This window comes from Myxine glutinosa, chromosome 8, assembly GCF_964187855.1.
Source record: "Myxine glutinosa chromosome 8, kmMyxGlut1.1, whole genome shotgun sequence".
NCBI classification, from domain to species: domain Eukaryota; kingdom Metazoa; phylum Chordata; class Myxini; order Myxiniformes; family Myxinidae; genus Myxine; species Myxine glutinosa.
The window spans coordinates 79,938,457-79,964,545 of record NC_136268.1 but is presented as its reverse complement, the minus strand read 5'-3'; the positions used below and the strand labels follow the sequence as shown (position 1 = coordinate 79,964,545).

Sequence of the window (26,089 nt, the reverse complement as noted above, 5' to 3'; positions counted from 1 at the left end):
CAACCTCCGTTGTGTCCAGGCAGTCAGTCAACCCATCAATGCAACATCACTTATTCCAACTTTACTCGTAATAGGATTTAATGTGTTATCATATATTTATAACTTTCCTTACACACTCTATAATATGATAATATCATTAAATCATGCACATCTTACCTTAAATACATCAATCTACCAACCAGCATGACCACACCACCGACCTCTCGATCAAACTGTTTCATCTGATGTTTCTTTAATTCATCTGATGTTTCTTTAATTCATCTGATGTAATCCATATCTTTGTACTTGTAATAATCCTCCGTGTTGTGTCGAGTTTTGTGCAACCGCCATTTTGACGGGTTTTCCCCCTCTTATTATAATAAAAATGGTACCATTGGAACCCTGACATTAAAGGTCCAGGCCTGACTCCTCTTCTCCCCAGGACACGGACACGGACACGGACACACACACACACACACACACACACACACACACACACACACACACACACACACACACACCCCCCCCCCCCCCCCCCCCCACCCCTCTTTCAACCCCAGGCAGTTTTATTTAAGTCAAAGCAGAAATTGAACTCAGGCTCAACAGCCCAAGATCGAGTATGCCACCTCCAAGCTCTCCTGTCAGTCCTAAAATGCCAGGAATGACTATCTCTTGAAAGAAGGCAATGTCAATTGTGGGTTGAAAACTTTTTTTTTCTTTTAAAGCCTATGCACTTGCCAGCCTCAGCACTGCACGTTGGGTATTACATATAACCTGATGGTATCAAGCAATCATGTAGATGACGATCCACACAGACACGAGCAAGGTGGTGGCCTCATCCAAAGACAAACCAAATGTGGGGAAAAAAAAAAAAAGATGGATTAAATCGACCAAGTTAACACAACTATGTTTCAACTCGGCTTTCACTTCAAAGGCCTGACGACCATGTCAAGGCTGTAGATCACCTCTGGCACGTCGGACAGATGAAAGATGGAATAAAAAGCACAGAATTACTTCTTTCAAAGATACGAATATTTTCATTTTATTTGATCTTCAATTGTACGTACAACTACAAAGGAATGTGTCCCCTGCCAATTCTCGTTTCCTAAGGGGTTCAGTGTCATCACGTTAATAATGACAACGGTACCTGGATTGAAATCACAAAGTTAATTTAACCTGTACAGGCAGTCTATCACAGTCATCATTTTTCCAGTGGGTAAACCAAACAGAACAAATTATTGTTGTACGTTCACAGAAACAAGATTACATTATTTAAAAAACAATCACATAGAAAAATAAATCGATTGTGCAAATTATGATTTATTCTACCTGTGATAGTAGGAGAATTAGCTTAAATTATTCCAAAACAAAAGGCAAAATATAACAACAAAGGGAAGGCCAGTGGGAATGTCGATTCATTCGGAAAATTAATATAAAAACTAATCTCAAACCGACGTTTTTCCAGGATAACTCCAACATGACAATTTAATAATTTCACCCCATAATGACAACCTCATGATTCCAAAAGAAAACAGCAGCAGTTTCAAACACAAGTGGAATGATAAAATACCACTCCATCCCCTCACACCTCCTCAGAATCAATTTGGGTGGTGTCCATTGCACCCAAAAAAAAAAAAAAAAATGTTTTGCACATGCTCGTTGTGAAGTATACAAAATGTTTGTTGTGCACTCAAACGTTATTTGAGTCATCAGTACTCACCGAAAGCTATCGGAGTGGTATTTCACTCCGCACGAGACCATTCCTACAGTTTTCTCAAGGCGTCACGAGACATCATAATGCTGCATGATAACAACATTGGCGAATTTCATACAAAAATACAAACAGAAATAAAATAAGCACCAAAAAAAAAAATCAAACAAAATAAATCACCGAGTGAGATCATGATTCTTGACCTTCCATTTCTATCCGCTGATACATTTGGGTGGAAGTTGGGAAGTGTTACAATGGAAGTTAAATTGGAACCATCACTGGCAGCAATTTCACTGGCAGTGAAAGCTAAAATTTATTTCAGCTTTTCTAATATCCCACACAGGTTACAACAGTAACAACAACAAACCAAACAACAATAAGTTGCACGACCACAAAGTGAGAGTAATAATGCACCATTCTTGTTTTCCTCTCATGCACTATGGCATCAATGGAAGCATTTTCACCACATTCCATCCCTGAGGATGAGACCATACTCCACAATAACATTTTGGCTACTCATGGATGCGTTGGTTGCAGCCAGTTTGTCATCATGAAGTTAACAAATATTAAAGAAAAACCTGGAAGCAACGTTTAACATCACTTCATTGTGGGGATGAAAGGGGAAGGAGTGGAGAAGGTGGATATACCCATATAAACACAAGCAGCATAAATCTCTCATCCTCATGGTGTGGACCGTACGAGCCAAGTCTGCAATGTCTGTGCAAGTCATAGCAACAAAGCTATGAGTCTGTGTGCTCATCAAGCCAAGAAAACGAGTACTTTAAGGTCACGATAGAAATGGTTCATGGTTCTGTATGGATGGGCAAGGGATGTGCTTCAGTGTTGAACACGTGCGTGTCGGGTGAAATCAGCGTCAGATTATCCGAGAATAGAAGGTACAAGTACTTGAGGGTCTCACTTAGGAAAAAGCTTTCCATTTTATCACGAGGTTGAGGATTGTCGCGACTGCACACATTCGCTATTGAAGTGTAGCCTCCAGAAGGAACCTGTAATGACAGTTTGGAATCGGTCACAATGAGCATCACCTCGCAGATATGCAACGCATGAAACAAAATTGGCTTGCACTCTCTAACCTCCCTTAAAAGCCAGCCAATCAATTTTATCCACAGTTCTAAAACAACCTGTAACTAGAAAGTTAATAGAACACCCTATCCCACACAGAAAAAGAGAAAGATGGGATGGGGTCTGTGAGCTGCAACCATGAATGGTGATGACGTAAAATTCCGTAATATTTTGGCCAAGTACTTCTAAATTGAAGAATTTTGAAAGTGCAAAAAGGCGATTTGTGTTCCAGTGTTTTCAAATAAATATCCAGAAGTTTACCACTGTTGATGCAGTGTCTTTACCCCCACCTTATTTAAAACCAGCAGGAGTACCCAGCATTGCCAGGGAGAGGAGGGGAAGCAGGAGAGGGAGGGGTGAGGAAGGGAGTGGGGGGTGGGGGGGGGAGTGGAAAGGGGAGGGGTGGGGAGGTGAGGGGAGAGAAAGGGGAAAGATATACTACATATACATCTTTTGTGGGGTGGGGTGGCTTTGACAGGCCCCTCCGTTTTGGGGAAGGGGAGGAAGGGAAGGAGGAAATTTTTTCCCATGCAAAGAGTGCTTCATAACCCCAGTGTTGCCCAGGTAAAAAAAGGAAATTGTAATACCCTCTGCCACCATCACCAACCAGGTGGCGCTACACGGTACACATTTATATGGAGAATTTATGCCCCTCTTCCGGTCCCCCACATCCCCGAATGAGGTTGCGGCCACACAGCCTATGTTACCCCCCAGACAAAGTTGTATTTGTATCCCGAGTAAAGTGTAAAAGCGTTTATAGCTGGAGTACCTGGCGTTGCTCAAGTGAAAAAGAAACGTGAACATATTTGAAATGAGGACAAATATAATGGAAAAGCAAATACATCAGAATCAATCACAAATGTCAAATCATCATATTACCTTTTCGTTAATATATGCTGGTGAATGTGCCGTTCATCACGTTTCCGAGTTAAGTATGATGACGAACAGGAAGAAGAAGAAGAAGCCTTACCGCCAACTTCGACCACTTCCGGAATTGTCTTTTATTATTTGTGTTCAAATGTCTGGTTCCACTGAACTTGGGGACGACTAAGAAGAAGACCGTTGTTGGTCGAAAGCTTGTCGAGAATTAAAGATCGACCGTCCTGAAGCTACGTCCGCGTCTGATTTAATCTCCCGATTATATATATATATATATATAGTTAGTTGCGGATCTCGAGCCCGTCGAAGTACAAAGGGGGGTCAAACCCTTTTCCCCCTCGGGCCTTCGAGTCCGCTACCCACTTTACACTCGTGGGGGGCGGATTGCTGAGCAATTCCAGCCGCCAACCCCGTAGCGAGCGTGCGGAAGGTTTTCTGGTCGAATCCCCGAGTACCTTCAATAATCCCCGAGTACCTTCAATACACACGCCGCCACGATAACGGGGGGCTGAACCTCGCACGAGTCACGCTGGTCTGATACGCCCGAGCGGTTTGCGTGTCACGTGACTCGTGCCGTTAATTATTATTGAACCCGATTGAGCGGTTTTATCTCGTACAATGCGAGGCCAATTGGGAAGACACGTGAACGGCCAAATGGAAGCAAAGAACACAGGTTTATTTATAATTTGTACAATGATCAGGGCAAAGAGACACAGGGTAGAAACTCAACGTCCTTAACTTAATTCCCCAGACAAGGGCCCTCTCACTCACGCGGGGAAAGGAAGGAAGAGAAGAGAGCGCGCCCAAGCACGGTCGTTTGTGCAGTTCGCCCCGGACAGCTCGTTGGGCGTTCCCTTGAGGATGTTCACGGCACGGACGTCGGCCTCCAGTTGTGCACGCAAGAGAATCCGCCCGGCGTGTCCCGATGTCAGCGAGGCAAACGCACACATGCAGATCGTCCTGCGAGAGTCTCGGGCCCCGGGAGAGATCGTCCTGCGAGAGCGCTTATAACAGGGGCAGCTCAGAGCAGGGGCAGAACGCAGACTACAGAGAGAGTTCGTGCTTCGACCACAGAGCACAGAGAGAGCTGGGAGCTTGGCCACGGAGAGAGAGTTCGTGCTTCGGAGTCCTGCGCTAGAGAGAGAGAGTTCGGGGATCCGGACCGGGTTTTATAGCCCCCCCCCCCCCCCAGAGTCACAACCGAATGTTCCAAGCACCTCCCCTGGCCGCCGTCGCTGGCCACTCCCCTTTAGCTCCCATTGGCTGTTTGCCGCTTACCGGCCACTCCCCTTTAGCTCCTGCCTCGGGCCTCCTAGACTTGTTCCAGGCCCTAGCACATGGCATTCCAGCCCAATGAGGCCTACACTTACTTACCTGCATCAATGCATACTAAAACAGGAAGGAGACAATACTTAACATTGAATAAGAAATAACTGAACGAAGCGAGGCTACATGTGGTGCAACTAACTAAGAGGGGGGGGGGGGTCATTCTTTATTCACAAAACCACAACAGTGTGTGTGTGTGTGTGTATATATATATATATATATATATATATATATATATACATATACATATATATATATATATATATATATATATATATATATATATATATATATATATATATATATATAAATATATATAACTATATATATATACATATATAAATATATATATAACTATATATATATATATATATATATATAAATATATATATAACTATATATATATATATATATATATATATAAATATATATATAACTATATATATATATATATATATATAAATAAATATATATATAACTATATATATATATATATATAAATATACAGACTTGGCATTTAATATGGAATATTTTTTTTTTCTTGACTTGGGTTTACTTTCTGAACTCAGTATATCAATCTGGTGAGTTTATTTTACGCTTCGGTGATTTCTTTGTTAAAAGCACCATGTAACTGATTGTCTGTCACAGCAAGAAGTCAATAACAGGATTATATCACAGGTGGTGTGACAAAATGTACGGACAGGTACATTTGACGATTGGCTTCACAATCGGGTATATAAAGGTTGTTGCGTTCTGTATTAGTGGAAAACAACTGCTGCATGTCTACAAAAGTTATTGCCGCTTCCCCTGGAGATGGTCCATCAACTCGACAATGCTGTTTGTCATTTAGTGGTGGCTTTACGAAATTCCGGCATGAAACAGCGTGCTATTGCTTGGCAGTATGGCATCACTCAAGGTCAGGTGTCAAATATCCTGAAACGAAATGCTCAGAGGGATGTCCCTACTCCAATACCGAGGCCAGGACGTCCCCGCAGAACCACAAGGAGGGATGATCGCCAGCTGCACCGGTTAGTCCGCAATGGCCGTACCAAGTCAGCTAATCGGCTTAGGGCTGAGTGGCAGCAACTGACAAATGTGCCTGTATCCAGAAGGCTAGTCAACCAACGACTGGTTCAAGCAGGCTATCGTGCCAGGCGTCCTCTGAGAAAGCCACGTCTGACCAGACAACACCGCCAGCGCCGATTGCAGTGGGCCTGAGAGCACCGTCAATGGCAGCCAGGACACTGGAATCACGTGATCTTCAGTGACGAGTCTAGATTTCTGATCTATCGTCAAGATGGCCGCGTCCGAATGCGCAGACAAGTGCATGAAGCCTACAACGAAGATTGTATAGTGCCAAGAGTCGAAGCTGGAGGTGGTGGGGTGACCGTTTGGGCTGCTTTTCATGCAGGGGGCAAAACTGACCTGGTTGTTCTGAATGGAAACCTGAACCAGTTCAAGCACAGGGCCATTCTGGAAGAAACATTGCTTCCATTTGTTCGTGCAGCCTTTCGAGGAAACTTTGTCTTCCAAGATGACAATGCACGGCCTCATCGTGCTCGCATGATCCAACACTTTCTTGCTGACCGTGGTGTAGAGCATATGGAGTGGCCTGCCATGTCCCCGGATATGAATCCGATAGAGAACTTGTGGGCAGAATTAACGCGTCAAATCGACAACTTGGACCAGCAGCCTGCCTCTGTGCGTGAATTGCAGCAGGCTATTGTAACTGCATGGCAAGCGATTCCTGTCCAAACCTTGGCAAATCTCGTGAACAGCATGCCTCAACGTGTACGTGCTCTCCTGAATGCTCGTGGGGGTTACACAAAGTACTGAACTGTAATTTTACTGTCCGTAATCCCAGTCGTAATTTAACTTTTCTTTTTGTTAAAAAGAATTTTGGCCAATGTGCAAAATAAAGAGATACTTCTGGAAAACGCACAGAAGTTTAACACAGTACTGTCCGTGAATTGAGTTCGATATCAGTTTACATCACTTTCAAGGATCAATTTATTTACTTCGAAATGTCAAATGTGGTTTTTGTTTCTTTTAAAGGTCACATTAACAAAATCTAGAATAATTTCAACATAATTCCAATGAACTTTTGGTTCTAAGTCATCTTGAAAAGTAAGTTCACCCCCACAAAAAAAATATTCCATATTAAATGCCAAGTCTGTATATATAACTATATATATATATATATATATATATAACTATATATATATATATATATATATATAAATATATATATAACTATATATATATATATATATATATATATATATATATATATATATATATATATATATATATATATATATATATATATATATATATACACAAAGAATTAAGTTAAGCACCCCCCCCCCGTTTTTTTACAACCTCGCACATTACAAGTTTGTTGTCGTCAAAACAGTGTAATATACCCATGATATTGCTATATTTTCTGGAGAAGTGATATTATGGTCACATAAAAACATAACAATCATGCCGTTTTCATTATTTTATTCTGAATAATTTAAGGTGAAATTTTTTGGGAAATTTAGGCATATTTACACCTCAATTTAAGTATGGAGCTATAGGTCCATCACGGACAGTGTGGATGACGTATATGTTTTCTAACGTACAGTCATTGTTCTGAGAAGACCTCTAGCGATCTTTGCGTCAATAACGTGTGTAGGACCCACGTGATCGGATCACTACTCAACCCAACTCAACCCTACGAGTGCACACATCTGCATTTCATCAATGGATAATTGCTAATGTCATACCAATCATTATTTGATCTCACATACCTTAGAATATATGCCAATGTATACATATACACAAAGAATATATATTAGGGGGTGCTTACCTTAATTCGTTGTGTAGGGGTGCTTAACTTAATTCTTTGTGTATATATATATATATATATATATATATATATATATATATATATATATAGTTGCGGTTTTGTGAATAAAGAATGACCCCCCCCCCCCCCCCCCCCTCGTAGGTAGTTGCACCACAACATGTAGCCTCGCTGTAGTTCAGTTATTTCTTAGTAAATGTAAGCGTAGTCTCCTTTCCTGTGTTAGTTTGCGTTGAGCAGGCCAGTGAGTTAGGTGTTCTTTGGGCTGGAATGCCACGTGCTAGGCCTGGAACAAGTCTGGCAAGGCCGAAGGGAGGAGCTGCAGGGGGAGTGGCCAGTAAGCAGCGAGCAGCCAATCGGAGCGGCTCACAACGGCGGTGAGAGGAGGGGCTTGGAACATTCGGATAAGGCTGGGGGGGGGGGCATATAAAACCCTGCCCCGAGCCCCCCGCGAGAGAGAGAATCAGAGAGAACGCGCCAGAGTCGGAGAGGGAGTGCCCCAGTGAGAGAGTGAGAGTCAGACAGATCTGGGAGAGACGTGGTGGTAAAAGTGGAGTGTGCCCTAAAAGTCGTGGTGGTTAAGTCAGAGATCAAAGAGACATTGAAGCCACGAGTGGATCGAGTTGCTTGTTATCACCCTCTGTACACGAACTCTCCCCGTGCCCTGCGCTCTGCTGCTGCCTGTATTAATCGCGCTGTGCGAAGATGACCCATTCCGGGCCACAGACGCGCGATCTCCTTGCCTGCGCTCCCAGCACACGTGCCGTGAACAAGCGAGGGCCACGCCGGGCGAGCTGTCTGGAGTGAACGGCGCCAGGACGTGTTTGGCCACGTGAACTTGTTCTTCCTCCTTTTCCCCGCGTGAGTGAGTGGGCCCTTTGTCTGGGGATAAGTTAAGACTGCTTAAGCCTGCTCTGTGTCTCTTCGCCCTGTACATTGTAAATAAACCTGTTCTTCCTTCTATTTGATCGTCCCCGTCAGTTCCATCTATTGGCCTAGCATCGCACGAATAAGACCGCTCGAATCGGGTTCAATAAAAGTAACGGCACGAGTCACGTGATACGCAAACCGCTTGGCGTATTCAATTAGTGTGGCTTGTGCGAGGTCCGGTCCCCGTTTTCGTGGCAGCGTGGGTACTAAAGGTACGTGTGGAATCGACCCGATACCCTTTTCCACGCTCGCTGCGGGAGTGGCGACTCGGCCTCGTAGACTCGAAGACCCGAGGGGGAAAAGGGGTTTAACCCCCCCTCTGTACATCGACGGGCTTCGAGAGATCCGCAACAATATAAATAGTGATGGATCAAATCGCCTTGCTGAAACTGGGTTACGAGTTGGGGCGATATCATTGCCGACTTGAAGGAAACATGACAGTCAGTGTGGTTGGAAACTCGAGCAAGAGGTTGGAAACCTGGAAACCAATTATTGTTACTTTCTTCATCCTACACATGGATATTTTAATCGCAAGTTTAACATTGATTGAGTAATTCGGAAACGAGCAGGATTAATGTACTGTATGCACAAGTCCACATTTGGCATGCAAATGCAAACAAAAATAAACGACAAAAAGCATCTCAAAATTCAATCCCTGTCCTCGTCCGCTTTGTATTAGAACCAAACTTGACAAAAACAAAAGCTAAAAAAAGAAAGGAAACTAGAACGGCACTCTTCGACTTCACGACATTGACCGATATGCCTCCATCCACATTATTATACATTATTGTACCAAGTTTGAATTGGATCCCTTCAGCTGTTCCTAACTTATTGTGGTAACGAAATGATGTTAACTTAACAAGACCTCTGATCTTTGACCTCTTGATGCCATAATCCAATCAATTCATCTTTGCATCATATATACTTATAAGTTTGTAAAAAATACCATCATTGGTTTACAAGTTGGCCCGGTCACATACTTTTTAACGAAATATATCCTCTGAACTTTGACCTCAAAATGTAATCAGTTCATATTTATATCATTATACATACCTGTATCAAATTTGACTTGGATCCCTTCAGCCATTCTCAAGTTACAACCCTATTAAAGACTGACCTTTGACATATTGACTGCAAAATCTAATCAGTTCATATTTACATCATTATACATGCAGTCGTGGCCAAAAATATTGGCATCCTTGCACTTTTTTTCAAATAACTCGCAATCTTCTCGAAAAAATAAGTTGAAATTGACAAAAGTATTTGGTCTCCACAATTCTTTATTTCACTGTAAATATTACAGAACCTTTGTTTTGATTCAGAACTTAATATATCCTTTTAAATCAGAGAATAAAAAGAAATGGCATTGACAAAATTAGTGGCACCCTTGACTTAATATTTGGTAGCACAGACTTTGGACAAAATAACTGCAGTAAAGTGCTTCCAATAGCCATGAATGAGCTTCCTACACCTCTCTACTGGAAGTTTGGCCCACTCTTCTTGTGCAAACTGCTCCAGTTCTCCCAGATTTGAAGGGTGCCTTCTCCCAACTGCTGTTTCCAGATCTCCCCACAGGTGTTAAATGGGATTTAGATCTGGACTCATTACTCATTGCTGGCCACTTCAGAACAGTCCAGCGTTTTGTCTTGAACCATTCTTGGGTGCTTTTTGAAGTGTGTTTGGGGTCATTGTCCAACTGCAAGACCCATGACCTTCAACGGAGACCCAGCTTTCTGACACTGGGTTGAACATTGCGCTCCAAAATGCCTTGCTAATCTCCTGATTTCATGATGCCATGCACACATTCAAGGCACCCATTGCCAGAGGCAGCACAGTAACCCCAAAACATCACTGAACCTTCTCCATGTTTGACTGTAGGGAAGATGTTCTTTTCGTTGAAAGCTTCATTTTGTTTTCTGTAAACATAGAGATGATGTGCTCAACCAAAAAGCTCTAATTTGGTCTCATCTGTCCACAGGGACATTCTTCCAGAAGGATTTTGGCTTGTTCAGGTGTGTTTTGGAAAACTCCAGTTGGGCTTTCTTTTTTCTTAGCAGTGGGGTCCTCCTGGGTCTCCTACCAAAGAAGCCCCTTTAATCGAGTTGGTGACGGATGGTGCGAGTTTAAACTGTCGTACCTTGTGTCTGAAGGTCAGCTTGAATCTGTTTGGCAGTTGATCGAGGTCCTTTCTCCACCATTCGAACAATCCTTCGCTGCAATCTTCGAGCAAGTTTTGTCTTGTGGCCACGTCCAGGGAGGTTGGCTACAGTGCCATGGGCCTACTTCCTGATAACATTGCGTATGGTGGACACAGGAGCATCAAGGTCTCTGGAGATGGACTTGTAGGCTTGAGATTGTCCATGCTTGGCTACAATCTTGTGTCTGACCTCCTCAGACAATACTCTGGTTTTCTTCCTTTCTCCATGCTCATTCCGGTACACACAATGACACAAAACAGCAGAACGAGTCCTTTTCTCTATTCAAACTGGTTTAATGAGTGATTTTTATATTTCAGGCACCCGCAACTCACCACAGGTGAGTTCAATTCCAAAGTAAAGGAAAAATCACCTGCTTGAAATCTATTCCTAACAACTTCTAAAAGGTGCCAATAATATTGTCCCGGCCATTTTAGGATTTCTGTGTGGAATAAGCTAAGATTTAGGAATTTTTTTCACCTTTTTTTGTTTTGTTCCACTGCAAACCAAAAAATACATATGTGGATACCAAAATATTTTTTTATTTCAACAATTTTCTGTAAGAAATGGTGCATTATTTGAAAAAGGTGCAAGGGTGCCAATATTTTTGGCCACGACTGTACCTCTACCAAGTGTGACTTGGATCCCTTCAGCCGTTCTTAAATTATCGCGGTAACGAAATAATTGCAACTTAACATGGACTCTGAGGGTTTATTTTCAATCCGTGGTCTATTATTTAGCCTAAAAAAATGCGATTCATCAGATGCTAGAACAGCACTCTTCGACATCAGGACGTCGACTGATATGCCTCCGCCCACATTATTACATCATCATAATACTTGTATCAATTTGATTTTAATCCATTCAGCTGTGCCCAAGTTAGCACATTTTTACCTGACATGACCGCTGACCTTTGACCTCTTGACCCTAAAATCTAATCAGTTCATCTTTGCATCATAATATATAATTATACCAAGTTAAGTGAAACCCCCATGACTGGTTCACAAGTTAGCTTGGTACCAGATTTTTTACCCAAACAGATGTCTGACATTTGACCTATCACCTCGTGACCCCAAAATCAAATCAGTTAATCTTTGCATCACAATACATACTTTTACCAACTTTGGTCAAAATCCCATCACTGGTTCACAAGTTATTGCGGTAACAGGATTTTTACCTCACATAACCTCTGACCTCATGACCCCAAAATTGAATCAGTTAATCTTATCCTTATTGTACAGATCTGCACCAGGTTTGACTTGGATCCCTTCAAGTGTTCTCAAGTTACCCCGGTAACAAAAACCTATCATGGACGGATGGACAACACAAAAACATAATGCCTCTAGCAACGAAAAGATCCAATTTATAAGTGTTCTCCATATTCTCATCCTGATTTGTTGAAAATTTGATGACAAACGCTCAAATTGGAAAAGGTTATGGCCTGGACAGACACTTAAGTTCAATGGTACATACATTACCGGTCAAAAGTTTAAGAACACCTCAATTTTCCCAGTGTTTATTGAAATTTACGCAGTTTAATGTCCAGTGAATAACCTGAAATGGTACAAAGGTAAGCAGTAAACTGCTCAAGGTTAAAAAAAAGTTTAGGTTAGCAAAAACGGTAAAATAATGTAAATTGCACAGTTATATTGTAAAAAAGGCCTTCTTCAGGGAACAAGTAATGGGTTAACAACTTACAGCTGTTCTGCAGCAATGTAAGTAAATAGGCGGCTCACAGGACAACAGCTTCAAGCACAGCTTAACACAGGTCGAAGTAAGCAAGTCTCCGTTTCAACTGTGAAGAGAAGACTTCGAGCTGCAGGGTTGACAGGTCGAGTGGCAGTAAGAAAGCCATTGCCAAGATGGCAAAATAAGAAAAAGAGGCTTGCCTGTGCCATGAAGCACCCACCGCCAGTGGACTACTGAAGACTGGAAGGTCTTATGGACCGATGAATCAAAATTTGAAATATTTGGTTCATCACGCAGGGTTTTTGTACGCCGTCGAGTAGGCGAAAGGATGGTTCCTCAGTGTGTGACACCAACTGTCAAACATGGAGGAGGACGTGTAATGGTCTGGGGCTCTTTTGCTGGATCCAGAGTCGGCGACTTGCACAGAGTGACTGGCACCCTGAACCAAAAGGGCTACCACAGCATTTTGCAGCACCCTACAATACCCTCTGGTATACGCCTAGTTGGTCAGGGGTTCATCCTACAGCAAGATAATGACCCTAAACACACCTCCAGGCTATATCAAAACTACCTTCGAGGAAAAGAACAAGACGGTAGGCTTCAAATCATGGAATGGCCAGCACAGTCTCCAGACTTAAACCCCATCAAGCTGGTTTGGGATGAACTGGACAGAAGGGTGAAAGCAAAGCAACCTACAAGTGCAACACATTTGTGGGAACTTCTGCAAGTGTTGGGAAGAACTTCCCGAACAATATTTGATTTCCATTGTAGAAAGAATGCCACCAGTGTGTTCGGCGGTTATATCTGCAAAAGGTGGCTACTTTGCTAAGTCTAAATTTTAAATTAAATTTTGTTAAACAAAATGATTCTATGATTTCTTTTTTTATCTCCAATTGTTTATTTGTTCTCTGCTTAATTTCAGAGTACATTGGGACATTAAACTGCGTAAATTTCAATAAAAACTGGAAAAATTGAGGTGTTCTAAAACTTTTGACCAGTAGTGTAAATAAACATGGAAGCGATTACAAAACCTGGCCGCCTCATGCTGACGTGCACCGGATGGCCTAATGATGCCTCCTTGTACTTACTGCAACTTTGCCCTTTGACATTTTGACCCAATTATAAATTACTCTTCTCCATATTCTCATAAGGGTTTATTTGAAAATTTGCTAAAAGCTCAAATTGGGGAAAAAGGTTATGGCCTGGATAGACACAGACACATTGACACACAAAAAAGCGATGTGAAGACCCAGTCATATGCTATGTGGGGAAGTACGGGCTAAGCACAATACTATGTATGCTCAACATTTGGTATTGAGCATCTATACGACTCCTTTAACACCCTCAATTATTCACACCTTCTTTTGCGGTTGGCTGTTGAGGGAAGGGTTTTGGCCGAAGTGTTTCATGAACCAGCTGGCCGGGCCTTAAATGCCACTAAAAGTGGTAGGAAGTTAAGCAGGCAAGGATACGATACAATAATTCCCCTACTCTTCAGGAAAGACACCATGTGATCTTAAACTTCCAGCAACAGTACGCTCTGATGTAATGTCCCGCCTGCTAAGCACCAATTGAACAGTTTATAGTGAGGCCGGGAATCAAACACAGACTAGGCAGCTCAAAGGTAAGTGCACAATCCTGTCGGTCAAACAGTGGGTATTGAGAATGGGAGAAAACATTCGTGAGCTTTACAGATAATGAAGTACACGTTTAAAAATTTTTTTTTTTTTTTTAATTTTAAGTGGTTTGAGTTGGGCCTTGATCTATGTTGTGTGCCATTTTTATGGCAGCATCGCAAGATGTTGAGATGGGGGTAGGGGCCAGGGATAAGGGTGGGAGGAAGGAAGGGGGGGGGGGGGGGGGGGAAGAGAGGAATGCGCAAATGCCCAACCCAGAGCCTGAAGCACTTAAGACTGGCCCAGTTGTTATCCCCATGGGGCATTTGCATGATATAAGTCAGACCCGATCTGGAGGTCAAGAGGATTGACATGTTGGTGACGCAAAGCAGCTTCACGTCTTTTGGCAACCTTCCCCATCAGATGGGCTTACAAAATGCCAATTTCTATCTGGTGATGACAAGTTCCCAATGAAGAGTTACAGCTGCTCGTGTAAACTGCAACTTTTATTCAAAATATATAAATCAACATTTAAATATTGGCATAGCAGAGCTTGTTCAATTGAAATTTACAAGCAGTCGTTTTTTGTGCAAATGCCTTCAAAATTTCTTATAAACAGCTTCCACAAAAAAGTTTAAAATAATCAATGGGTGCTTGTTGAATATGAATGTTCAACTGACACCCTTTTCAATCTCCTTAACATGAGGGCCATGCTCACTCTGATTGCATACCAATTCACATATAATGCTAACCACTGTCCAAAGCTTAATTTTAACAAAGCTTAATTAAAAACAAAACTTTATCCATAACAACGCCTAATTATTAAGAAAGCTTAATCAATAACACAGCTTAATCAATAACAAAGATGAATCACCAACAAAGCTTAATCACCAACAAAGCTGAATAAAAAACAAAGATTAATAAAAAACATAGCTTTTTTTTTTCTTTTCTTTTTTTGTGTACAGAGTCGAGGCTCGTGAAAGAGCAAACATTTATCAAACAAACAAACAAGCAAACAAAGTATATGAAATGGGGAGCGGTCGACAAGATGGGGAGAGAAGGGGAGGAAGCACACAAACACAACATTTGAGAGCAGGGACATCGGGAGATGTTTTTGGAGGGAGAGGGCCTGGGGGGAGGCAGGATAGGTATAAAACGCAAGGACACCAAGGAATTCAAGGAAAGAAGTCAAAAGTCACCTCAAAAAAGTGGATTTGGGGTGAAATTAGCAGGGGTAGAAAAGATCAAGGTTTTGGATTGGGGAAGATAAGAGATGGTGGTGAACAGCCGTTTTAAAGACCTGGAGGGAGGAGTGGGATTGAAGAGAGTGAGGGAGTTTGTTCCAGAGGCGGGAGAAAAGAGGAATGAAGGAGTGAAGGTGAGCAGAGAGTCTTGATTTTGGCAGGTTACTATAAGAGGGTTGCAGGCATGTCTTGTGCGACCTGCAGGAATATTTGGGGGACAGAGCCCAGAGAGAGCTGGGGGAGCAAGGCCGGGGAGGAGTCGGTAGAAGACGGAAAGACCACCATCCTGCCTGCGGTGATTAAGTGAAAGGCCCTCGGAGATAGCGTCATCGCGGGAGATTCCAATGATTCTGAACGCTTTGGTTTCAACAGCGTGAAGACAAGCTAGGTGTGAGGCAGGAGCACCAGCCCAGAGGGGAGAGCAGTACTCCATTGAGCTGCGGATGAAAGCCTTGTATGTGGTGAGGAGCTCAGGTGTGCCAAGGAAGGACTTGGCACGACGGAGGATGCCCAGTCGGCGACTGGCTTTGGAGGCCAGCTTGGAAATGTGGTTTTCCCAGGAAAGATCATGGCAGATAGTGAGACCCAAAAGTTTGAGTGACAGAACTTCTTGGAGAGGATTATTCAGAAAGTAGATGGGAGGGTTGTCCAGTCGGTCTTTTCGGAGAGACATCGTAAGAGTGTGAGATTTGTCAGGATTGAAAGACATGTTCCACTTGTTTGCCCAGTCTGCGATTTTGTCCAGGTCTGCAGAGAGTGAGGAGGCTGCAGACTGCCGATCTGAGGGATGAGGAATGGAGCGGCAGAGAGTGGAGTCATCAGCAAAGAGATAGAGAGGATTTTCAAGAGAGTCAGAGAGATCATTGATGAAGACCAGAAAAAGCACAGGGCCCAGAACACTGCCTTGGGGAACTCCAGCCTGAACAGGAAGAGGAGATGAGAGAAACCCATTCAGGGCCACACGTTGACGACGACTGGAGAGGCTGTCCGCCAGCCATGCGTGGAGATTTCCATGGACACCAAAGGAGGAGGGTTTGGTGAGCAGAGCAGGGTGCCAGACCGTATCGAAGGCACGTGATATGTCGAGGGAGACGGCTCTAATTTCCTGTTTGGCATTGAGGACCTCCATCCATTGTTGAGACAGCAGAAGCAGCATGTCCAGAGTAGAGTGACCTGGTCTGAAACCAAATTGATGATCAGAGATCAAGCCATTGGAGAAGAGGAAAGATTTCATATCCGAAGCAATGATGGATTCCATGACTTTGCTGATAATTGGGAGAAGGCTGATTGGTCTGTAGTTACTAGGATCTGTTTTTGCACCTTTTTTGTGCAAAGCGGTGATGTTGGCTGATTTCCAAGCAGATGGAAGTTGACCTTGAGCAAAAGAGAGGGTGAAGAGAACAGAGAGGGAGTGAAAGAGCGGAAGAACAGGATTTTAGGACCCGTGAGCTGATGCCGTCAGGTCCAGTTGCAGAATCAGAGTCGAGGGTTGACCGTGTCCTTTCCTCCTGACAAGGTGGAAAAGTTTCTGAGTCCAGGAACAGCTGGGTACGACTGGGTATGGTGGGTACAGAGAGGGATGGGTTTGGGACACAAGATTTAGAGGCAAACACAGAGTTGAGGCATTCAGCTTTTTCATGGGCGGAGTCAGCTGTGTAGCCGTTTGAGGTAAGGGAGGGGATGTAGGGGGAACAAACACCAGAAACAGATTTGACCAGACGCCACCAGGATTTGGAAGATTTGGAGATAAGAGAGTTCGGTCTTGAGAACAGAGAGATATTGTTTCCTGGCTCTCCTGAGGGTGGACACACACTTGTTTCAGTCTTTGTGAAAGGAAATGAGATTTCCTTCCGTTGGATTTGCTTTCCAGGAGACGAAGGCAAGTTGTTTCTGGGCAACAGCCTCACCACAAGATTCCGTGTACCATGGACGGGAGGAAGGGTATGACAAATGAAGACTAGATGGGATAAATCAGTGCATGAGAGAGAGCAATTTACTTTGGAAGAATTCCCAGGATGAGTTGATGTCAGAGGTGGTAGAGATGGGAGACCAGTCCAGATGATTGATGGCTGCTTGAAGACTGTGCCAGTTGGCCTGAGTGAAATGCCAGACTCGTCGATGCTGAGCAGGCTCCCTGAGAATGGTCAGAGAGATGTCCACTTTAACAAGGACATGATCAGATGATCCGATTGGAGCAGAAGAAGAGCAGCAGACATTTTCAGGGAAGCTGGACATAACCAAGTCCAGAAGAGAAGATGCTCCGTTGACTGAGATCCGGGTCGGGAAATTGACAGATTGTGTCAGTCCCAGTGAGTCGCAGAAGTCCTTTGCTGAGGAGCCATGGCTGGTGAGAGAGGTACCCACACCCAGCCAACTGGCATGGTGACAATTGAAATCACCACATATGAGGAAGAGAGAGTTGGGATGAGTAGATAGAAGTTGGTCCATATTATCAGACAGCGAGATGTAGATGGAGTCATCACTGTTTGGTGGACGGTACAACACACATATGAACAAGAGGTGGGAGCGAAGGGGAAGCCGTAGCCAGAGGTATTCCTGGGGGTGAGGGGGAGAGAGTGCAGTGCAGGGCGAGTGAGGAAGAGAGTTTTTGATAAAGATAGCAACCCCACCTCCAGGACGAGGCTCAGGTCTATCATACCGGAGGAGGGAGTAACCCGGGAGAGATACTAAGGAAGCAGAGACATCATGAAGGAGGAAAGTTTCTGTTAAGCAGATCACGTCTGGTTTGACAGAAGCAACCTGTATGGAGAGATCAGTTAAGTTTGAACGAAGGCCCCGGATGTTTGAGGTCCATACCGTTAATGAAGAGGAAGGGGGAGCATCGGATACAGAACAGGGGGGAGGAGGGGTAGGGTAAGATGTGGAAGAGGTGGAAGAGGTAGGGAGAGCTGTTGAAGGTGTGTCAGAGATTTCAGAATAGCTCAGAGAAAGGGAAGGATGGGGCAGACAAAAGGGTTGATGGTGATTGGGTGAGGCACAATGAGGTGTTATTTGAGGAGGGGGAAGAGCGAGGCAGAAGGTTGGGGGAGATGGAAGTGAGAGTTGGAAGGGGGAAGAAGCGGGGAGGACGCTTTGAGGAGAGGGAGTGAGGGGGGAAATTGAGAAGAAATGAGGGTGGGGAGATTTGAAGGGGAGGGGCGAGGGGGGAGTTTGGGAGGGAAGGGAGCAAGGAGGGAGATTTGAAGGGGATGGGTGATGGGGAGGATTAGGAGGGGAGGGGAAAGGGGGAAGATTTGAAAGGGATGGGTGATGGGGAAGATTTGGAGGGGAGGGGTGAGGGAGGAGTCTAGGAGGGGAGGGGCGAGGGAGGAGTCTAGGAGGGGAGGGGCGAGGGGGAGTCTTGGAGGGGAGGGGTGAGGGGGTAGTTTAGGAGGGAGGGAGCAAGGAGGGAGATTTGAAGGGGATGGGTGATGGGGAGGATTAGGAGGGGAGGGGAAAGGGGGAAGATTTGAAAGGGATGGGTGATGGGGAAGATTTGGAGGGGAGGGGTGATGGGGAAGATTTGGAGGGGAGGGGTTATGGGGAAGATTTGGAGGGGAGGGGTGAGATTGGATTTTTGAAAGTGTACGATTAATGGGAAACGAACATTTATTGCAAAATGAGTTTCTTGTGACCTTCGAGTTAAAAATACGTTTAAGTCTGCTGGAGGGCGGATGGAGTGCAGGAGAGTTTAGGGAATGTAGAAAAAAGGCACTATAGGAGATGGAATTCTTTTTTGGGATGAATAGATTTGGTGAGCAAGTCGAAAGCAGCCTTTTAAAGAAGAAGAAGAAAAAGGTGTTATAATATATGACGGAATACAAATCTTGAGGGGAAAGTGTAAACATTGAAGGTTAATAACAGTGAAAACTATCTGGGGAAATGGGGGAGAAACACGTGGTCGAAGAACGAACGAACGAATAAGAATGAATAAACGAATGAGAACAAGGAATAAGAACAGAAAAGGAAATGTTTTTTTGTTGTTTTTTTTTGAGTTGAGATTTACACAAGGAAGTAGGCTATGGGGTGAAAAGACTGGGAAAACAGAGAACGAAAGTTATTGGAGCACAAAAGACGGACCGCTGAGAGAAAAACAAAGCCTCAAGGTTGTACACTGTACAAGGCCTCAAGACACGACGCGAATTAACACGATTTTCAATACAGGTATGAAAGATTTGCACCGAAAATCTTCCTCGGGACACAATATACGTACACACACCATAAAATAAATACAGTTATAACGAAAATACAAATGGGAACAATTACTTAACTTCGATTACTTAACTTAACTAACTTAATTACTTAACTTCACCACCATCTCTTAGCTTCCCCTATCCAAAACCTTGATCTTTTCTACCCCTGTTAATCCATCCCAATTCCACCTCCTTCAAATTCGGTTTTCTTTCCCGAAAGTCCTTGTCGTGTCCATCTTGTCATCTTGTTTATCTCACTTACCCCACCCCAGCCCTCTCCCTTCCACAGATCTCCTGGTGTCCCTGTTCTCTAATGTTGTTGTGCTTCCCTCTCACTCCCTCTTGGGTGCCGCTCCTTTTATTATATGATCTATGTGCTCGCTACTCCACGAGCATTGACTTAGTATAAAAAGCTTAATTATTAACAAAGCTTAATTCAATTTGACTCAATTAAATATTTAATGGGTAAATGATAAATTAACGATAAATAGTACTTAGATTAATGAACATAATTTAATAATTAAATTGATATAAGTGGGACAATTACATGCCCAGACCAGGAATCGAACCAAAGTCCTCTGAAAAATCGTACCAGTGCTCTGCCATCTGACCTATCTGGGCGACCCTGACTGAGCATGCAATCTTCCCACACATATGATTGCCACTCTCTATCCGTCAATGCTTCCGGGACACTCGCTGCCAACCATCGGAGCACCAACGGCCTGAACACGAGAGTCTTCCCACATTGAAGGAAGAGTTTGGGTAGTTCCATATTCTTTCCATTTCCTAATGATGGAACTCAATGTGATCTTAGGAACTTTCTACACTAGAAATAATTTATACCCTTCCCCAGATATATGGCTCTTCACAATTCTATCTTGGAGTGCTACAGACACAGTTCCTTGGACTTAATGGTAGAGTTTGTGATCTGACATGCATTGTCAACTGTGGGACCTTATACAGTATATAAATGCCTGTTTCTTTCTAAATCATGGCCAATCAATTGAATTGGCCACAGGTAGATATACTAATTATGTTGTCGAGCAATCTCAAGGATGATCAAAGGGAATTGGATGCACCTGAGCGTAATTTGGTGTGTCATAGCAAAGGGGTTGAATACTTGTTTACTCAAGAATTTCACCTTATCATTTCTAATTATTTTGGAAAATTTGCAAAAAAAAAATATATATATTCCACTTTGACATTATGGGGTATTATGCACAGATAAGTGACCAAAAAAAAAAATCTGGTTTTCATCGATTTTAAATTGAACCTCTAACAATAAAATGTGGAAAAGTCAAGGGGTGTGAATACTTTCTGAAGGCACTATTTCCGTCTGCCATTACCAAGGGGTTTTGTTATTACACCCTACACCCTCCAACCTCATCCACACATTCGCACCCACCTGAATCCTCCTCTGCACCCCTGCCTTTGACTTACAATAACCGGTCACTGTTCTACCCAGATACTCAAACCTATTTCCTGGTCTGACCTCCTTCCTCTCCAAATTGATATTCATTAATTTTTTCTGCTGCCCAACCCACATCACCTCCATTTTCTCAATGTTTATTTTCAGCCCATGTTTCTCAAATGCCTCCTTCCACTCCCCCAGTACTTCCAGTATTTCCCACCCACTCTCCACCACAAAAAACGGATCGTCCACATCCAATATCCTCCCCAGAATATCCTTCAATTTTAACCTTCCTGCTTACCATCTCAATCACCATGATAAACAGGTGTGCTGAGAGTGCTTCCCTCCCTTAAACTGATGTTCACATTAAATTCCCTCGACATCCCAGGACCAATCAAAACTGTTCCCTTCATTGCCTTGTACATTCCCTTCCACCAACCTAACTTCTGCCTCAGGCACTCCCATCCATCTCAGTGTCGCCATCACCATCTCTCAGGACAGTGTTGTAGACCTTCAGATCCACCAATCCCAATGACGTTTCACCTTGCACCTCCAACCTCTTCTCCACCAGCTGGCTCAGCGCAAACATCCCATCTGTCGTTCCCCTCCCCTTTCTAATCCTCTGCTGCTCTTCTCTGCTCTCCTTCTCCACACTCGTCTTTATCCTCCCACCCAGAACCCTCTCCAGCACCTTCATGACATGACAAAGGAATGTAATGCCCCAGTACATCCCCCGATCTTGAACATCCGCCTTCCCCTTCCATATTGGCACTATTAACCCTGTCCTTCACTTCTCCAGAATTGACCCATCTCTCATACATACATTCAACAACCTATTCATCCACCTGACTCCTACTTCCTCCGCTGAAATTGTTATCTCTGTACACACCTCATCAATGCCTGGCACTCTTTCCTTTTTCGTCCTCTTCAATGCCTTCCGCACTTCCTCTTCCGAGATCTCCACCAATACACTTTCCCCTTCACATAACTCAGGAGCTCCAGCTCGCCATTGCTTCCTTCCCAGTTCAACAGATGTTTGAAATATCCTTGCCACACCTTCAATACTGCGCCCCTCTCTGTCATTAATCAATTAATTACCAAAACATTATCAAAAAGGCTAATGAAAGATGTCGAAGAGAAAGAAACACAGATCAAAAACAAAGGAGACCAACACAGAACTTAGCCTTCAACAGTTACTCCACAAATCTCAAACACTGCATCAGGTAAAAGCTACCAGAGGCCATCTGATTATAAACTGTCAGATTAGTGCTTTGCAGGCAGCATGTTGCATCAATGAGTGCTATCCCATGGTGGACTTCAACTTGGGAATCCATCTGTTACCATTAGTTTATGGATGTTAAATATCCCAGTGTCGTTTGATAAACAGTAGGCATGGTATTTCGGGCACACTTTTTTTTTTCCCCAAATTTCTGCCACAACCTTCATGAGGAACTGCAGCAGCAGCAGCATAACTATGGCCCTGAGAGAAAGGTATCCAAAATGCAAGCTCACAAATGAATGAATGGCAAAAAGTGGTGGCAAAAAGCAAAACAAAGAAACATATACTCATTGCAAAAAAACAGTAAAGTTATCATCATCATCATGTACAGAGCGTCGGTTCTACAAAAGCAGTTTCTTAGCTATGGTTACAATTCTGAGCAGGTCAACACTTTGACACACGAAGTCTGGGCAGGAATTTGGAATTGGCAAAAAGTGGCAAAAAGTGCTTTTTCATGACACAGGAAGTCAGGATAGTAAGGGAAACATATGAAAATCTGTTAACTAAATTGTTACCAAAAAATTTCTTCACCAATATGTTTGTAAAGGTGTGTAATAACATGTGTTAAAATGTTGAAGGTCAACTCCCGTGGGAAACCCAGAAAAAAAGCTGTTGAATTCGGGTACCGAAAAATTATTTTCGAGAATTTTTATTTTTTTTAATCGGCCCTTAAGTAACTTATGAGGGGTCAAATAAGGGTTTTTCATGATTCTGAGTTGATTGTTAACATTTATATTTCACCACAGACATTCCTTTGTGGAAAAATAATTTCAAAATATATCTCATTTTCTACTTTGCAGGACATGGAGTCTAGCAATATGGATGAAGACGTTACTCCACCTGTGCTCAATTGCTTCATCTGTGCACGCTCGGATACACCAGCTGAAAGGCTCATACAGGCAACTCCAAAGGGATACTCAACTTTATTGAAACAAGCAGAAACTGTCGAAAATGTTACTGTTGTGGAACGTATGAAGGAGGCTCAAAGGGAAGGAAAACTGAGGTACCACCAGTAGTGTAAAAATGATCTGTACAACAACTTTGTTGCAACCACCAAGAAGTCAGCTCAAGCATCAAAGGCAGAGAAAGAGTCATCAAAGTTGAAAAGAAGACGCACTACTTGTGAGTTCAGTTCATCAACTGGCTGCAGTTCTAGAAGATCACAGTCAGTTGACCTCCTGTATAAGGATGTATGCATTCTTTGCAACCAACCAGCCCAGCTCTACAAAAATAATCCAGCACAAGCTAGAAAGAAATACAGAGTGCCAGATAATTTGACTGCAGATACACTGAAGGCAAGCTTGCTGAAGACAGCACGGAGTCGCGGGGATGACTGGGGCACTGAAGTCACTGGACGCCTGGAAGGGATCAACGACTTGGTAGCAGAAGAAACACTGTACCATTTGCGATGCAAACTTATGTTTGCGAGAGGTGACAGTTTGTCCAAGACTGATGAGGAAGGAAAAAGGAAGAGAGGACAGAGGAGTATTGATGAGGAGCGAGAGGCAGTTTTTATTGAATTCTGCGAATGGTTAGACTCAGAATTAGAGCATGGGGTAATGAACATGGACCAAGTCCATGAAAAGCTGCAGGAGTTTGATCAGTCACCAGAGAAGAGCCTTTCTTATTCAAAGCATTGGCTAAAGATAAAACTTCTAGAGAAATACGAAGACACCTTGTATTTCACAACACAGGAAAGAAGGGCAGATATACTCTGTCTCAAAGATGGCACCGACAATATTCTGCGAGAGCATCATGCTAATCTTGACCATGGAGATGAGAAGACTCAGATCATAAAGACGGCACTCAAGTTCATATCCAATGATATTGCCTTGATTGATTTAGGTCCAAAGTCATACCCCACCACACACAGTATGACTGACATCGATAGTCAGCTGACACTTGTTCCTGCAAGCCTTCAGATGTTCTTGAGACCGATTGTCAAGACAGATGAAAGAGTTGCCGTTTGGGGGCAGAATTTTATTAAGGCCTGTCGACCTCGGTCTGGAGTATTGCCACACCAAATGGGGCTTGCCATACAACTTGATCATAGATTTGGGTCAAAATGGATGCTCAACAAGTTCCACCGGCTGGGATACACTGAGTCTTACACGGAGACACAAAACCACAAATACCGCTTCCTTAATAGTAGGAGTGGAGATGATGTTCCAGATACTTCTGGCACTCTTGACACCATTGTGGAGGAAACCGATGAACAGATCAATGATGAGGTTGCGGTTGATGCTGCGCTTGAGGATCAATCAGTGATGACAGCCAAAGTGCCAGCCAGTGAAAGTGAATTGTCAAGTAATGATCAGGTGGTCTTTATGGAGGTTGGGGAAACAAACAATGCAGTCACTCAGTTTGTTGGAGACAATATAGATTTAAACATTGTCTCTATTCACGGAAACACTCCCTTTCACTCAATGGGTTGGATCGAAGTCACCTCTCCGGCACCACCTTTGCCAGATCCACAGACAACAGCAGCTTTCCCCCGGGTGAAGTTGAAGGCACTCGACAAAGCTAAGATCCTGAGAGGAACTGAAGTAAAGATTATTCCATTTACGAACAGGAAACAGATAGGAACGAACACGATCATGTTTCTCCCCCTCGCTGAGCTTTCCTCCTCCCTGGCTCATGATCAGCCACTCCTCACTCCAGGTGACACACTCTGGGCAGCGGGGTGGGTGATCAAAGCCAACGATCCTGAGTTCCCACACTCCAACTGGAATGGCTGGATGAAGAGAATCCATGCTAATGATGCAAAGCAGAGCACACAGATCGAGTTCCTCCCAGTTATTGAAGGAGACCCTAATGACCTCAACACCATCTTCACCACTCTGAAAGAGTGCATACGGCACGCTGGGGTCGCTATAGTGACCTTTGATCTTCCGATTTGGCTGAAGGCTGTGAATATAATAAAGCAGGCAAATCTACCCGTCATTCCAAGGTTGGGTGGTTTTCACCTGCTGAAGTCTTATCTTGGATCAATGGGTAACATCATGGAAGATTCTGGACTACTAGATGTGATCCAGTTGATCTATCCTGGAAGTACGACAGCCAACCACATCATGGATGGAGGATGTTTTGACAAGGCAATCCGTGTTCACCTCCTCATCGATGCAGCCATCTATCAACACATCATGAAACTTGCCTTCACTGAGGAGGAGCGTGGTGACATGAAGACCTTCATGGAGAAGGTGGCTGATGGGAAGATGGGAGCCAGACACTCAGACCCAGTAGTGCCAGTGTTTGAGCAAAGGTTTGAAGAAACCTTCAAACGACTCGCAAAAGGAGGAAGAACACCTGCACTCTGGGTGGAGTACCACCACATGGTAGATGTGATCAAGGTCTTTATCAGAACCGAGCGACTTGCAGACCACAATGGGCATCTGTCCTGCATCGTTACCAAGATGCTTCACATCTTTGCCGCTGCAGGCCATCATCAGTATGCCAAGGGCGCACGGCTGTACTGTCAACTCATGAAGGAACTATAAACTTTGCCTGCTTACAAAGGCCTGCCTTCTACAGAGCATGTCTCTGAACCCCAGTGACTATGGATGGACAATAGGTGTGCATGGGTATGAGCCAGTTCCAACACTGGACCCCACGGCTCCTGAGGAGCTATTGCAGTTCACGAGCTGTAATTGTCATGGAGATTGCAGCAACCGGCGATGCAGCTGCAAGAAGAATGGGGTCACGT

At 43.7% G+C, this 26,089-nt stretch overlaps 1 protein-coding gene across 3 annotated transcripts in view; it reads right to left on the bottom strand.

Moving 5' to 3' along the window:
- Positions 1-1,005: 1,005 nt before the first annotated feature.
- The window catches only part of MAN1B1 (mannosidase alpha class 1B member 1), a 144,034-nt gene continuing 118,950 nt past the window's right edge, over positions 1,006-26,089 (bottom strand). For all 3 annotated transcript variants that reach the window (XM_068124690.2, XM_068124691.2, XM_078783432.1), the window contains one exon: positions 1,006-2,697. In XM_068124690.2, the coding sequence (XP_067980791.2) occupies positions 2,494-2,697 (204 nt within the window). In that variant the 3' untranslated portion in view covers positions 1,006-2,493. The remainder of the gene's footprint in view (positions 2,698-26,089) is intronic.